Source organism: Narcine bancroftii, chromosome 9, assembly GCF_036971445.1.
Source record: "Narcine bancroftii isolate sNarBan1 chromosome 9, sNarBan1.hap1, whole genome shotgun sequence".
Lineage (NCBI taxonomy): Eukaryota > Metazoa > Chordata > Chondrichthyes > Torpediniformes > Narcinidae > Narcine > Narcine bancroftii.
Genome location: NC_091477.1, coordinates 46,705,419 through 46,720,497, shown reverse-complemented (window position 1 = coordinate 46,720,497; position 15,079 = coordinate 46,705,419). Strand labels below are relative to the sequence as shown.

The following is a 15,079-nucleotide window of genomic DNA, read 5'->3' as shown; positions in this document are numbered from 1 at the left end:
ATGTCCTTGAATGATTTTCTCTGCTTCTGAGAGAGACATGTTGGGTGCATCACAGCGTGGAGTGGGAGTTGCTCTTCTCAAGATGGGAAGAAGCTGCAGAAGGTGGTGAAGGCAGCTCAGAACATCATGTAAACTTCCCTCCCCTCCAGCGACTCCATCTACATCTCCCACTGCTTTGGAAAGTCAGCCAACATCCTGAAGGACCCATCCCACCTGAGACACACTCTCTTCTCCCTCCTTCTACTGGGGAGAAGGCTCAAAAGTGTGAATGCACCCAACAAAAGGCTTTGAAACCATTTCTTCCCCACAGCCATGAGGCTCCTGAGTGAATCCCACAAGCCCCTCAAGCTGCCTTTGCTCATTGATCTTCTTTTTCATTATTTTCCCTTGCTCTGTAAGTTGTACTCTTTACATATCTGTATGAATGTTAGAGATAACCCATTGATCTGCTCACAGAAGAACCATTCTCGCTATACTAAGTATTTGGGGACAAACTGTAGCCTCTATGGGCAACATTTTAATTTAAAATTTAGACATACAGCATAGTAACAGGCCACTTTGGCCCATAAATCTGTGCTGCTCAATTAACCGGTATGTACTCGTGGGCTGAAATGGCCTGTTACTGTGCTGTATGTCTAAATTAAAAATTAAAAGCTTGGCCACCCCTACTCTATACCATGTCAACATATCAGACACCTGCAGATGCTGGAATTTGGAGTGAAAAACAATATGCTGGGGGAACTCAGTGGGGTGAGTTCAACACACCGAGTTCCTTCAGTTCACAAATCAATTGTCTACATTGGTAGACTCTGTACCAATGGTATGTCTTTTCCAATAAAATTAAATCATTGCCATGGAGATTTACAGCACACAATCAGACCTTTCAGCCTTATTCATCTATGATGACCAGATCGTCCCTCCAAGGGGTCCCATTCACCTGCAATCAGCCTATATCCCTCAAACATTTCCTATCCCAGTAACTGCCCAACTATCTTTTAAATATTACAAATGGGCCCATCTCTGGCAGCTCATTCCAAATACCAGCCGACTTTGTGTCATCGATGGAATCAAATTTCAGAAGTTAATTTATCTTAGCAACTTATCTTAATTGTGAAGAGGAATATTTATATATATATGGCCAATCAAAAGATTTTCCAAGCTCAGTGTAGTCTCCCTGTATGGAAGCCCAGAGAGTGTTTTTGTGCTGGCATTTGAGTGTAACCTAATCGACCGAAAAGCATAAACTGCAGAGACCAGAAATCTGAAATTAAAACAGCGAAGCCAGAAGATATTCAACAGGTCAGGCAACGTCTGTGAAGAAAGTAGAAGAGCTCTGGCATGGAACATTAATTTTGTTTCTCTCTGCTTAGAGGTGGTTCGTGGTCAGTGTGGCAATACTACAATGGCCACTCTGGCTTGAGCGCCTGGACCTGTGAACTTCATAACTAACTTGGGAGACGTTTCGACCGTACCAGGGTGAATTTTGGCTGTATGTGACTTGTTGAAATTTTGGAGTATTGCAAAAATAGCTAAAAATTGTAGTCACCTAATTCAACTTTCAATCATGTAAAAAAAGGGCAAAAGGGAGGCATGGTTAGCGTAAAGGTTAGCGCAATGCTGTTACAGCAGTAGCAATCAGAACGGGGGTTTGAATCTTGCGCTGTCTGTATGCAGTTTGTATGTTCTCCCCACGTCTGAGTGGGTTTCCTCTGGGTGCACTGGTTTCCTCCCACCATTCAAAAACGTATTGGGGTTTGTAGGTCAATTGGATGTAACTGGGTGGCACAGGCTTGTGGGCCAAAATGGCCTGTTTCCTCGCTGTATGTCCAAATTAAATAAAAAATTAAAAGCCAAGGAAACAAAGATAGGAAGAGGAGCAGGTAGTGTTGAGGTAGCACTGAGTCTGCAGAAGAACTCAGGCAGGTTAGGAGATTGGACAATGAATACAGTGTAGAGAAGTGTATGATCATACAATTTAGTGGAAGGAATAAATGAGTGGACTACTTTCTGAACAGCCAACAAGTTCAGAAATCAGAGGTGCAGAGGGACTTGCACAAGATTCCCTCAAGATTAACTTGCAAGTAGAGTCAGTGGTAAGGAAGGCAACTTAAATGCTTACATTCATTTTGAGAGGGATAGAATATAAAATCGGAGACATAATACTGAAGCTTTATAAGGCATTGGTCAATCTACTCTTGGAATATTTTCAGCCATTTTGGGCTCCTTTATCTAAGGAAGGATGTGTTGGCATTGAAGAGAGTACAGAGGAGGTTCACTGGAATGATCTTCAGAATGAAAGGGTTATCAAATGAGGAATGTTTGATGGATCTGAGACTGTATCCGCTGGAGTTCAGAAAGTGAGGGAGGATCTCATTGAAACCCAGCGGACTCTGAAAGGCCTGGATAGAGTGGACGTGGAGAGGGTGTTTGCTATGGTGCGGGAGCCAGGGACCAGAAGGCACAGCCTCAGAATACAAAAAAGTCCCTAAGAACAGAGATGACAAGGAGTTTCTTTACTCAGAAGTTGGTGAATGGGGGCTGGGGGGGGGGGGGGGGGGTGGGGGTGGGGGGAAATGTTGAATCTGCAAAATTCTTTGCTGCAGATGGCTGTAGAGGCCAGGTCATTAATGTGTATTTAAGGCAGAGGTCGATAGATTCTTGATTAGGAAGAGAATCAAGGGTTATGGAGAGGCAGGAGAATTGGGTTGATGGAATGGTGGGACAGACTCAATGGGCCAAAAGGCCTAATTCCACTCCAATGTCTTATGATCTTATGGACAACCTAATCCTGCTCATCAATGAAGTAGCAAAACTTTCCTCATTAATCTACCAACCAGACAGCTGCATAAACATTGGGATCTCCAGGACAATCCTGGTCTCATCTTACCACAGATATTTCTGTTGTCTAATCTATCCACTCTGTAACTCAAAACAAACCTGTTTCCTTACACTCCGGGGACTGAGCAAGGGTCTTCCACCTGAAACATTAACTCTATGCTTCTTTCCACGGATGCTGCTCGACCTGCTGTGATTTTATTCAGCATTTTCTGCAGGGATTTTTCCAAACTCATTGAGTACCTGATACGTTTCCAAAGGCCTGTTTTCCATATTCAAGTCCCAGACTTTGACGGTGAGGTAATCCCTTGTCATCATGAATCTCCCACTGTGGCTGAACTTCACGTCAGATATCGAGGAGATGATCTCGGAGAAGAACGACCGGTTGCTGGGGTCTTCGGGTTCTTCAAAAACTGCAGATATTCACAGCCAGAAGAGCAAAAATGAAATATACATGTTAGGCCTGACATGACCTGTTCTCAACACAACCTTGTGGCATGGATTTACAGAAGAAAATAACTAAAATTCAGGATGTAGTTGTAAATCTTAAGGAAGCAGCAATGATCATTTGCATTAAGAGCTGTCCTGGGGTGTCTAAGGGTTAAATTGCTGCACGATGTTCAAGGCTACTCATCTGAAACATAGAATTATTCAAAAAACACATTTCACATCTGTGCGCTGAGAAAAGATTTCCCAATTTGCTTCCAAACTGTTCTCTCTTTCTAACTGTAAGGCAACATTTACATTCAGTGGCCCCTTCGTGATGGAAGATTTTTTAAAAAAAATCAAAAAATAGAGTTTATTTACAATAAATTACAAAAAAGAAAACCATTCAACATCTTTTCAAACCCGTTCATATCTGTACATTCCCATTGGTGTACATTGTTACACTTGTTCTCTGAATACCCCATTATCACCCCCCTCGCCCCACTGTTGTTTGAGGGATCTCCCCTCAGTCTCAGCCCCTCAATGCCCAGTGACAGAAGGACTTCTGTGGTCCTTCCCCACAGCGCCCTTGCACCAAACCTCAGTGCATCCCTCACCACATACACCTGCAGCCTGGAATATGCTAGTTGGCAGCATACCTACAACGACATCCCTGTGTGCTGAAAGACCAACGGATTCGGACAGACCAAAAGTGCATCTTTCACCGAGATGATGGTCTTCCAGCAGTTCTGGATGTCTGACTCAATGTGTGCCCTGCGAACAGCCCTTAGATCAGAGAGTCCTCTGTCATGCTGCTGCTGGGGTTGAACCGCGACAAGGACCCCTGCATCCTCTCCACACACTCTTAGTGAATCTGCATTCAACAAAAAGGTGGGCAATGGTCTCCACTCCACCACAGTCATGGACAATGTGTGTGGAGGGTGATAGTCTGATTGTATGGGAATGTTCTGACTGGGAGGGATCCTCTCACTGCCAGCCAGACCAAGTCCTGGTGCTTGATTGTGAGGCCTGGCGATGAGCATTTCGCCAGATGACCTTGATGGTCTACTGTCGTCATCTCTCAGTTTTTGCAGGGTGCTCCCTGCAAACCCCTGCCTGATGTTCTTGTGATCAAAGGTATTGGTTTGGAGAAACCTTTCCATTAAGATTATGTGGTGTTGCAAAGTCCAGCTGACTGAGACATTGCCTGGCAACAGGGTCAGGCCTATCCTTCGCATCACCCAGGAAAGGAAGAAAGTCAGCACACAGCGGCACTTGGTGCCCTCATACTTTGGTTCTACGCACTGTCTGATGCAGCTACACACAAAACTGGTCATCAGGATGAGGGCCAAGATGGGTACTCCCTTATCCCCATTGTCTGGTGACATACGTGGCATTCCTTAAGACTTTCTCCACCTTGGATTGCCATATGGACTGGAAAACCGCTCTGGTGATTGCTAGGACAGAGGTGCAGGGGATAAGCCACATCTGCGCCCCTCACAGCAGTCCCAAGAGCACCTTGCACCTGATGACCAGGTGCTTCCCAGGGAGCACCACAACCACAGACTCAATTTCTGGTGGACCTTTGCAATATGTTCCGACCATTTCTTGTTTGGTATGTTAATTGGGCGTAATTGCACGACATGGGTTTTATGGTCAGCAAGGACCTTCAACCATACTGTATCATTAAATATATTCCCCATCCCTCCTCCCTGCCAGCCATACTCTCTTCATCCTTTCCTCACCCCAACCCCAATCAGGAAGAAGATTCACAAACGTGATAATACGTACTCTCAGATTCAAGGACATTTTCTTTCCTGTCACTTTTAGGCTCCTGAATAGAGCCCAAAATAGTAAAATGATGTTGCCATTTCCCCGTAACAACTGCTCTCTCTCTCCGTAATTCTGCATTGTTGTTCGGATCTTATTTGTGGTACTATGTATGAGATGTCTAGCTGGACTGCTCGCTAAACAACCTCTATCGCTGCATTTTGGTATGTGACATGAACTCAGACCTTTCTATCTTCTATACTTCAGCAAATGCATGGCACAGAATGAAAACTATTCTCATAACTGAGCCCACTGATGAATCTGCTCCCCGACGTCCTCTCCTGTAGGTCTTAAACAGAGACAATTGTAAATGGTTATTATTATTTAATTTTTACTTTTCCTTTCTATGTATTATCTTTTTTTCTCTTATAAGTAAGTTTTACTTAAATTGTTTACATTATCCTTTACGTATATGACAAGAAAATCTCCATACATTAGACAAGGTGAGATTGGACTAATACAATTCTTCACTCTCTGCCACTCGATGAGTCCTCATTAAAAATTGGATGTGGATCTAAGCCAAGACTTGCAGGGCAACAAACCTTGTGATAAAAGATGAAATTAGGGGAGATACTTCTTTTCTGACAGACACAAACTAATTGACTGGCTCCCTTCTGGGTCATTAATGATTCTAATCCATTTATTAAACCATGGCACAGAATGTTGAGGGCCAGTTGTAACTTCCATTGTGTTCACTCACCCCTGGTGTAAACGTGCACAGTCACCATTTATGCACTAATCATCCCTTTCTTCTTCTTCTTGTTAATTACTCCCAAATGATTGCTTGGTCTCCCTTGAGCCCTTACATCTCAATAAGGAGGATGGAGCAGACCTGGGCCTACCTTTGGTTTGCTCGTAAAATAGCGTCAGAAGTTGAAGACAAGAAAACATGAGAAACAGGAGCAGGAATTGGCTCTCTGGAGATTATGGCTGATCTGGCCATGGACTCAGCTCCGCCTACTTGCCTGTTTCCCAGAATCCTTAACTCTCCTATTATCCGAAAATTGATCTGTATCTTAAATACGTTCAGTGAGGCAGATTCTACAAGGGAGGTGTTCCTCACTAAAGTCAAATGCTTTGGTGCTTTTTCAAGCAACTCCTCTCCCATTCGATGTGCAACAACTAATGAACACTCCTCCAAAAACATAACATGCAAAACCTGAAACTGAGCAGAACAATTATCCCCATGCAGAAAAACGATAACCACATTGTGGCAAGAATCATTGATCATGAAAATTCACAAATTCATTTCCTTGCCCTAATAACTGCTGGTTTTACTCTCTGTGCTGTATCAGCTGTTCCCAGCAATTTGAGTCTAGATATAGAGCAGGGTAAATCAACAGAGCATTTTTTATTCCCCATTTCTAATGATGAATCTGTGTTCATGACCACATTGTGTGATGATGAGGAAACTTGGCTTGCCACTGATATTTCTCATTGAATTCTATAGATGGACCATTGAAAGTATCCTGTCAGGGGGCATCACTGTGTGGGATGGGAATTCCTCTGACCAAGACAACAAGAAACCGTAGTGGTTTGTGAATGTGGCTCAGACTGTCACACACACAACCACCCTCCCCTCCACTGATATCATCAACACTCACAGCCTCAGAAAATCACCAACGTAATCTACAAGATGATGAGAGGCATAGATAGGGTGGACAGCCTGCACCTGCTTCCCAGGGCAGGATCAGAAAACACCAGAGGACAAGCATATAAAATGAAGTTTAGGGAAGACGTCAGGGGTAAGTTTTTTGTGCAGAGAGTTGTGGGAGCCTGGCATGCCTTGCCAAGAATGGTGGTAGAGGCTGAAACATTAGGGGCATTTAAGAGACTCTTAGACAGACACATGGATGAAAGAAAAATAGAGGGTTACAGGGTAGGTGGGTTTAGTACTTTTTTTTAAAGGAATATATGGGTTGGCACAACAATGAGGGCCGAAAGGCCTGCACTGTGCTGTAGTGTTCTATGTTCCATGTTTCAAGGCCCTCCCTGGCCACATTCTCTTCACCATCGCTCCGTCAGGAAGAAGATTCATGAGTATGAGATCACACACCACCAGATTCTAGGACAATTTGTTTCCCACCGTAATCAGACTCCTGAAGAAACCTCACACTGGTAAAATAATGTTACCTTTCCTCGTTTCCAGCGGATTTCTCTCCATCACTGTAACCCTATGTCCTGAACTGCATTTTTATTTGTATACTATTCATGAGTTGGCTCGCTGGATTGCACTCAATCCCTGCACCTCAGCACACTACAATGAACTTGAACTTGATTTCACTGTGATCCAGCCTCCTTGCTCCCTATAGTTTAAACAGAGTTGAGCAATTGTTAAAAATTCCAGCATTCAGATCACCCAGCCTGTCCCTGCCCTTTGAAAGATCCATCCACTTTTACCTTCCCACAATCATCTTGTGGATTTTTCATCTTCCATTTTAGATGAAACCATCTCCCCATCTTAAAATTGCTGTCACTCTGTTTGCTCCAAGCTCCTAATTAAAAAAAATCTGGACTATTATAATCCACTGTGTTAAAAAAAAATCATCACAGCCCTTCTCCTCATATATCTGTGCCCTCTGGTAATGACACTCTTGCCAGAAGAATCTGCTTTTTCCGATTTTCTCTGTTAAATTGATTTTGAACATTTCTCCACACCCTTCCCTGCTGAAGGGGAAGTAATCCCAGCTTCTCTACACTCTGAAATCTGAGACCACAGAGGAACCTAAAGCCCCCATCCCTGATTACTTTCCTCTAAATCTCCTGTGGACTCTCTTCAGAGCGGCATTGTCCAGACATGAGGAAATTTAATTATCGGACTTCATGGGCAGTTCTGGGCAACAGCCTCGGAAGTGGCGTCCTCCAACACTTTCACAACAGCAGGATTCCTGACACAACAGCCCGTGTTGGAAATTTTAAATTGGTCATTAACAGACTGTCCCTGCTCAGCCACGTTAATGAGAATCCTTCAATTTACACCATGGTTCCCTGGCAGATGGGACCAGAGACAAAGCAGTACACAGAAGTGCTGGGGAAACTCAGCATGTCATGCAGCATCCACAGGAAGAAAAGGGTAACCAACATTGGGGCCTGGGCCCTTCGTCAGGTATAAGCAGAAACAGGCAGGTGGGGAGGGGTTGGGGGGAAGTGGTGAGGAGAGAAGGGAGGAAGGTGCAGAGAGAGGGACAGAGTAAGAGGGCATGGGTGGATACAGGTGGGAGGGCAGGAGGAAAAGAGGAGAGGGTAGCTCCCTTTTGGGAAAGGGAAGAAAGTTGACAGCTAGAGGAAAGGAGACAGAGGACTTGGGAAAGAGAGAGAGATGGGGAAGGGGGTTGAAGGACTGCTGCAGATTCACAAGTGAAGTTTTGCTTCACTTGGAAGGACTGTTTGGGGCCTCAAATGGTGGTGAGGGAAGAGGTGTGGGCTCAAGTACATGACATAGGGCACAGGCCCGAAACACTGGCTAATATTTAATTACTATGGATACTGTGTGATCTGCTGACTTTTTCCAGCACATTCGAATATTGCACTCGACCCCAGCATCTGTGGACTTCCTTTTTTTGTTAACTTCAGGGAACATAGACAATGCTGGCCAGATAAATGAGCTGTGTAAGGAGTTAGCTCGAAGAGCGTAAATTTGCTGAAATTTACTCTGCGAGCTGTTTTATAGCATATTGCAATATTAGGGTCGGAGCGATTTAAAATAAATCTTTACAATTGTGTTGAGATTCTCCAATTTATTTGCACCACACATTTACATCTTCGGGCTTCTTCTTCAGCCTCTTGACAACCTATGAACAGCGAGCGCCTCAAACTGTAGGGGTCCAATGCTTAATTTTAATTTTGAGATACCAAATGGTAAAAGGCCCTTCCGGCCCATGAGCCCTTGCTGCCTGATTACAGCTATGCAACCAATGAACCCACCGTCCCCATTCGTCTTTGGGATGTGGGAGGTATCTTGAGCACCCGAAGGGAACCCACACAGTAAGAGAGCAGAATGTATGACCAGGTTCGAAACTGGGTCGATGGCACTAGAATAGCTTTGCACTAACTGCTACGTTAACCATGCTGCCCATTAAATTAGTTGAGAATGCCACCCCCTAAATTGATACAAAATGTTAAGATTATGGGCTGCATTGTTTGAGTTCATGAGGCATTTTCCTTGCTGGTTAACTTTCTCTCCAGACTCTGGGCAAGATGACTTGCCTCTGAGTTGGGAGCTTGTGGGTTGAAGTTGTCTTTCAGATCTGCTGGTAAACCAAAGCCATCCATAGTTGTAGTAGAAGGCAAGGAAAGGTGCCACTGCATCCGTCAAAGAGCCTGGGACACTTTTCTCTGCTGTCATCGTCAACTTTTATCTCTCAGCCAATACAGTTGGCTGTGCTGGTCTAATCCTAAAAAATCTTTGAGGGAGTTTTTATTTGCATTAATTTACATACGAAAGCACTTCACTATTGGGATCATTCTGGAATATCTCAGTAATCTCTTTTAGACTACAGCCTCTGGGTCACCCTCCTTGGACCCGGGTGCGATTACTGGGGCAAAGATGCTGGAAGCATCTTTTAAATTGCAGGGGGATCTACCTATTAAATCACCAACCCAGAGATTTAAGGGGAGGGATCCCGCCCCCGCAATGACACATCACGAACTCACCGGAAGTACCGCCGGATGTTTGGATGTTGGCTGCCCGGTGACGCACGCACGCACGCAAGCGCTGACATCACAGGAATAAGCAGGTTGGCCATTTTCCTTTTCAAATTGCCTGTGGACATGACCTGGGTAAGTTTAACTGGGTTCCATGACTACCTCTGAGGTAGGTCAGGGACATGGTTGGATTCAGACAGGGTTGAGTGGGTTGGACCCTTTCTAACTGCTGCGTAACTGGGGCACCAACCAGGCAAATTGCCCGGTTAACCCCAGTTTGAAAGGTCCTAATGATTTGAAAGTTGATGCAAAGTCTTTGTTTTCTTTCTACACTTGGACACAAAAGAGACAGACATTAATACAATAATTTTCAGGATTATGTGCATTGCTGGCTAGCATTTATTGAATAGTACAGAAGATGTAATACTGCACAAAATTGCCTTCTGCCTACTATAAGGCAGACAAAGAGTCACCATTAGTGTTGCCTGGTGCTCCTTACAGTCAGAAAGAGAAGGCCTTTTCAAATTGCCTTGTACAATGGGGTTAACCAGACAATTTGCTAGGTTGAAGACCCAGGTACAGGGCTATTTGAACAGACAGAACTGGCCAAGCCCAGTCAAAATCCACCTGGGTCCCAGACCTACCTCAGAGGTGGTCAGGGAACCCAGTAAAACTTTCTCGGGTGTCCTCCTCTGCCTATTTGAAAGGGGAAATGACTCACCCGGTCACTCTGGAACTTTAAACAGAAAGGTCACAGGGAACGGGGATTCCCTGTGGCAGTGTGATGTGCCACGTCATCTCAATCCCGGTCCTGATCGTACCTGGTGTAATGGCGTTGCACTAACCACTAGTCCAACCATGCAGCCCCTCAGCAGTTCCTAATACCTCTTGGCCTATTTAAACATTGGCAACATAATGAGCTTAAAACAAGAAATCTTCAGATGATGGCACAGCCTTTTGCATCCTCTGGATGCTGAGTGACCTGTTGAGCTTCTCCAGAACTCTTCTGGGCTGCAACACAATGGACTGTCATCATTACTAATCTCTAAGTAGCTAGATGAGCTGCATGGAGTCATGTCCTCCCTGGAGGTAAACACCGTGGTCCAGTGCAGAACACAAAAGTTCTGGTGAAAACCAGCAGGTCACGCAGCATCCATAGGAAGTAAATGGCTATCAATGTTTCATTTTTGGCCTGAACCCTTCACTGGGAATCCGGAAAAACAAGTTGACGCTTGAAATTAAATGGTGGGTGAAGGTGGGAGGAGGAGAGGATGGAGGAAGGTGAAGGGGGGTGGAACACATGCTAACAGGAAAGTGATTGTAGGTGGGCGAGTGGAAGAGAAAGAAACGCCTCTTCCTTTCCCTTCTTCTCTCCTCAGACATCCAGAGCTGTTGGAATATCATCAACTCGGTAAAAGACACTCTTTGGTGTGCCTGAAACTTGCTTTGAGATGTCAGGAAGGGAATGTTTCCAACTGGCACATTCCAGGCTGCAGGATTACATGCTGTAGGGTGCACTGAGGCTTTGCACTGCCAATACGAGGGCATTGTGGGGAAGGACCTCAGTCTAGAGCCCTTCCAATATTGGGCATTGAATGGCTGAGACTGGTGGGGAAGCCCCTCAAACAAAAGAAGGAATTATTTCAGTTCAAAGTTCTGATTTATTGTAAGAGTACATATATCGTGCGGCAGGCAAAATTTCTACTTATTGGTAGTGCAAAAATACTGAACTCAAAAAAAGATATATATAGAAAAGTGAGAAATGTAAACAAACTGACTGGACAACACAAAAAATAAATATTCAATAATAAATTATGTGCAAAGTAAGACCTCTTAAATGAGTCTCTGATTGAGTTTTTTGTTTTGGAGTCTGATGGTGAAGGGATAACAACAGTTCCTGAATCTGGTGGTATGAGTCTTATGGAAACTTTCCCTTTTTCCTGATGGCAGCAGCGAAAACAGTTACTGCTCTCCATGTAGATTTTCTTGATGGTGGGGAGAGTTTTGTCTGTGATGTTCTGAACTGTGCCAACTACCTTTTGCAGGGCTTTCCGCTCAGAGGTACCCGTGGCCCCCATACCAGGCCGTGATGCAGTTGGTCAGCACACTTTCAACTACACATCTGTTGAAGTTTCCCAAGGTTTTTGACGTCTTACCAAACCTCTGCAAACTCTTGAGGAAATAGGATATGCTTTCTTCCCGGTGACATTAGTGTGTTAATTCCAGGAAAAATCCTCCAAAATAATAATCACCAGGAATTAAAATTTGCCCACCCTCTCCATCACCAATCACCCAATGATCACTGGATCGTACACCTCTGGTTTTCCCTCCTAAAATCCACTAAATACTTCTTAGTTTTGGTAACACTGATTGTGAGGTTGTTGTTGGTGCACCATTAAGCCAAGTTTTCAATCTCCCTGCTATATGCTGATTCATTGCCCTTTTTATACAACCCACTTCCATGGAATCATCAACAAATTTGTAGATAGGTGTGATTGTGCTATCAAGTCACACAGTCATAGGTTTAAAGCAAATAGAGAAGGGGCTAAGAACACAACTCTATTTGCTCTGGTACTGATGGAGATTGTGGAGAGGAGATGTTCTTACAAATCTTCACTGATTGTGGTTTGGAGGTGAGGAAATCCAGGATCCAAATGTGGCCCAGGTCTTGGAGTTTGCTGATTCATTTTGATGGGATAATGGTATTGAATGCCAAACTGTAGTCAATAAAGAGCATCTTGATCTATGTGTTTTTGCTATCCATTCGTTCAGGATTTTGTGTAGATCCAGTGAGATGGTACGGAAGACAAATTAGATGGATCCATATTGCCGCTCAAGAACTAGTGAGATCTCCAGTTTCAGAGGTTAGCATTACTTAAACTGTATCTGTTCCCCATATATTACCTGCTAACATGTTTTTATATTTTTAAATTTAGACATATAGCACTGTTACAGGCAATTTCACCCCATGAGTCCGTGCCGCCCAATTTACACCTCATTAATCAAGTCCCTCCGTACACTTTTACTGGAAGGAGGAAACAGACAGCGTGGGACTCAAACCCTGGTCCAGTCCTAATCACTGGCACTGTAAAGGCGTTGCACTAACTGCTACGCCTTTCTTCCAAAACATTTGATTTTGTAATTGCATCACTTTTCTACTAAGACTGCACCTCTTAGTTATGTTTGTGGTGTCCTCTGTTTAACAAGTGATCGCATTACCTAATTGTCTAGAATATAAGATAAAAACGGGATTTATTTTGTAGCATATTCGTATCATAGAAACTGAGACATTTCATCAATATTCAGAGAATACCCATTTAATATATATCGTGACAATGGAGCTACATAGAATAATAATTGGTTGACACTATAATGCACAGAAACAAAATGAATAGACTAAATGGCAATATGATACAAAGAATTTTAAAAAAATTTGCAGTGTTTTCCTTTGCATATAAATTTTATTGTGAATAAAGTTAATTTTTGGAAAAAAAAATGTCAGTTCAGAGGAGCTGTCCCAGGAGCTGGATAGATTGCCAAGCCTCCCACAACTCTACAGACCCGACCACCCATCCATCTACTCTCAATCGACACACACTGCCAAGACCACTGCGCATCAGCTGCAAATTAAAACCACCACAACTAGCATGGTTCTGACAACACAGGGAGAAGCCATTCATTTCTATTTGCTGCCCTGGGTGGGCAGAGATAGGTAAAGCCTACAGTCTCATTGTTCAGCACAGCATTTATTGCCTCTCCAACACCATTAGCATAGCGGTTAGCTCGATGCTATTACAGCGCAAGTGATCCACATCCCTCTCCCATCTTATCTTAAACCTATGCCCTCCTATTCTAGAATTGTCCACCCTGGAAGAAAAACTGTACGCATTCACTTTATCCATGACCCTCATGATGTTATACACCTCTATAAAATCACCCTTCAGCCTCTGTATTCCAGGGAGCAAAGACCCAGCCTATCTCTCCCTATTGCTCCATGTCTCTATTGCTGGTAACACCCTGGTGAATCTCTTCATTCCTTCCAAGGTCTTGATCTCAGGTCCAACAGACAGTTCTCAGCAAAACAATCACATTCCTTTTCTCCTTAATTCCTTGGATCATTGCAACCTATTCTTTTCCACATGCCCATCAATTCTCCTTTAATACTCTTGCTATCAACTATCACAGAGACAATTTGCAGGAGTCAAATAACCTACCTGCATATCTTTCAGGATACAAGAGGACACTAGAGCACTGGAAGAAACCCCAGTGACCAGAAAGAACATGCAAATTCCACAAAGACAAGGGCAGGGGGTAGGATGAACCTAGATATCAGAAACCTGCTTTTGTATATGTAGCTTTATCCGTAGTGAAAAAATGTATTGCTAGTATGTGGAAAGATACAAATATGATTGATATTAATAGATGGCATAATGAGATGAAGTATTGTTTAATAATGGAAAAAATTATGTATGTTTCGCATGATAATTATAATTTTTTTATTAATAAGTGGCTGTTATACTCAGAATATTTACATTTCAATTTATATTGATTAGATTTAAATATGTATATTTAATTCTTTTTTTTAATGTTCTTTCTTTTTTCTTTCTTTATGGCTCTCCTTAAGAGAGTTGGCTGAAGGGGAGGGGGGGTTCTTTTCTTTTCTTTCTTTTTTCTTTTTTTCTATATATATATATATATATATATATAAACGTTCATGTTCATGTTTAATTGCTGTATATGTCATATATTATTTGTTTTTTGAATGAATAAATAAAGTTTAAAAAAAAAACTGTGAGGCAGCAGGTCTAACTGCAGCACCTTCCTCTGGGTTGAGAGCAGGAGTACCATGGGGATGCTCTCGTTACCCATACCTTGCATCACTCTCCCACCCTTCTTAGACCCAAGACACGGCAGCAAGTGACACAGTGAAGGACTAAGATGGAGACTTACGCTTGGAATGCTTGTCACACAGTGCTGATGCCCGCATGTCACACAGTCGGATTGTCCCTTTACTGCTGCTGTACACAAACATGTTACACTGGTGTGGGTGGAACTCTGCTGCTGTGATCACCTCTGTCAACTCCTCCATGTTGGCAGGCTTTATATCTACAATGTCTGAAAGACCACAGATTAAGGCAGTAACCAGATTTAAGTGCAATGCCTAATACTTTCACGAGCAAGGTTATATTCTACCTCCCGTGAACTTGCGACCATCTCCTTCCAACTCCATGCTAGAACCAGTTCATGGGGTAATTATTGATGCTAATTTCATGACAATAGAACACAGCCGCTATCAGACTTTTGAACCTCCCCTTGTTACACTAATCAAGGACTAAACTGACAC

At 43.4% G+C, this 15,079-nt stretch overlaps 1 protein-coding gene across 7 annotated transcripts in view; it reads right to left on the bottom strand.

Moving 5' to 3' along the window:
- The window catches only part of LOC138743494 (serine/threonine-protein phosphatase 2A 55 kDa regulatory subunit B beta isoform), a 220,026-nt gene that overhangs the window by 11,979 nt on the left and 192,968 nt on the right, over positions 1-15,079 (bottom strand). For all 7 annotated transcript variants that reach the window (XM_069898969.1, XM_069898972.1, XM_069898973.1 and 4 more), the window contains 2 exons: positions 14,686-14,850; positions 3,079-3,248 (listed from right to left, as the gene is read on the bottom strand). In XM_069898969.1, the coding sequence (XP_069755070.1) occupies positions 3,079-3,248; positions 14,686-14,850 (335 nt within the window). The remainder of the gene's footprint in view (positions 1-3,078; positions 3,249-14,685; positions 14,851-15,079) is intronic.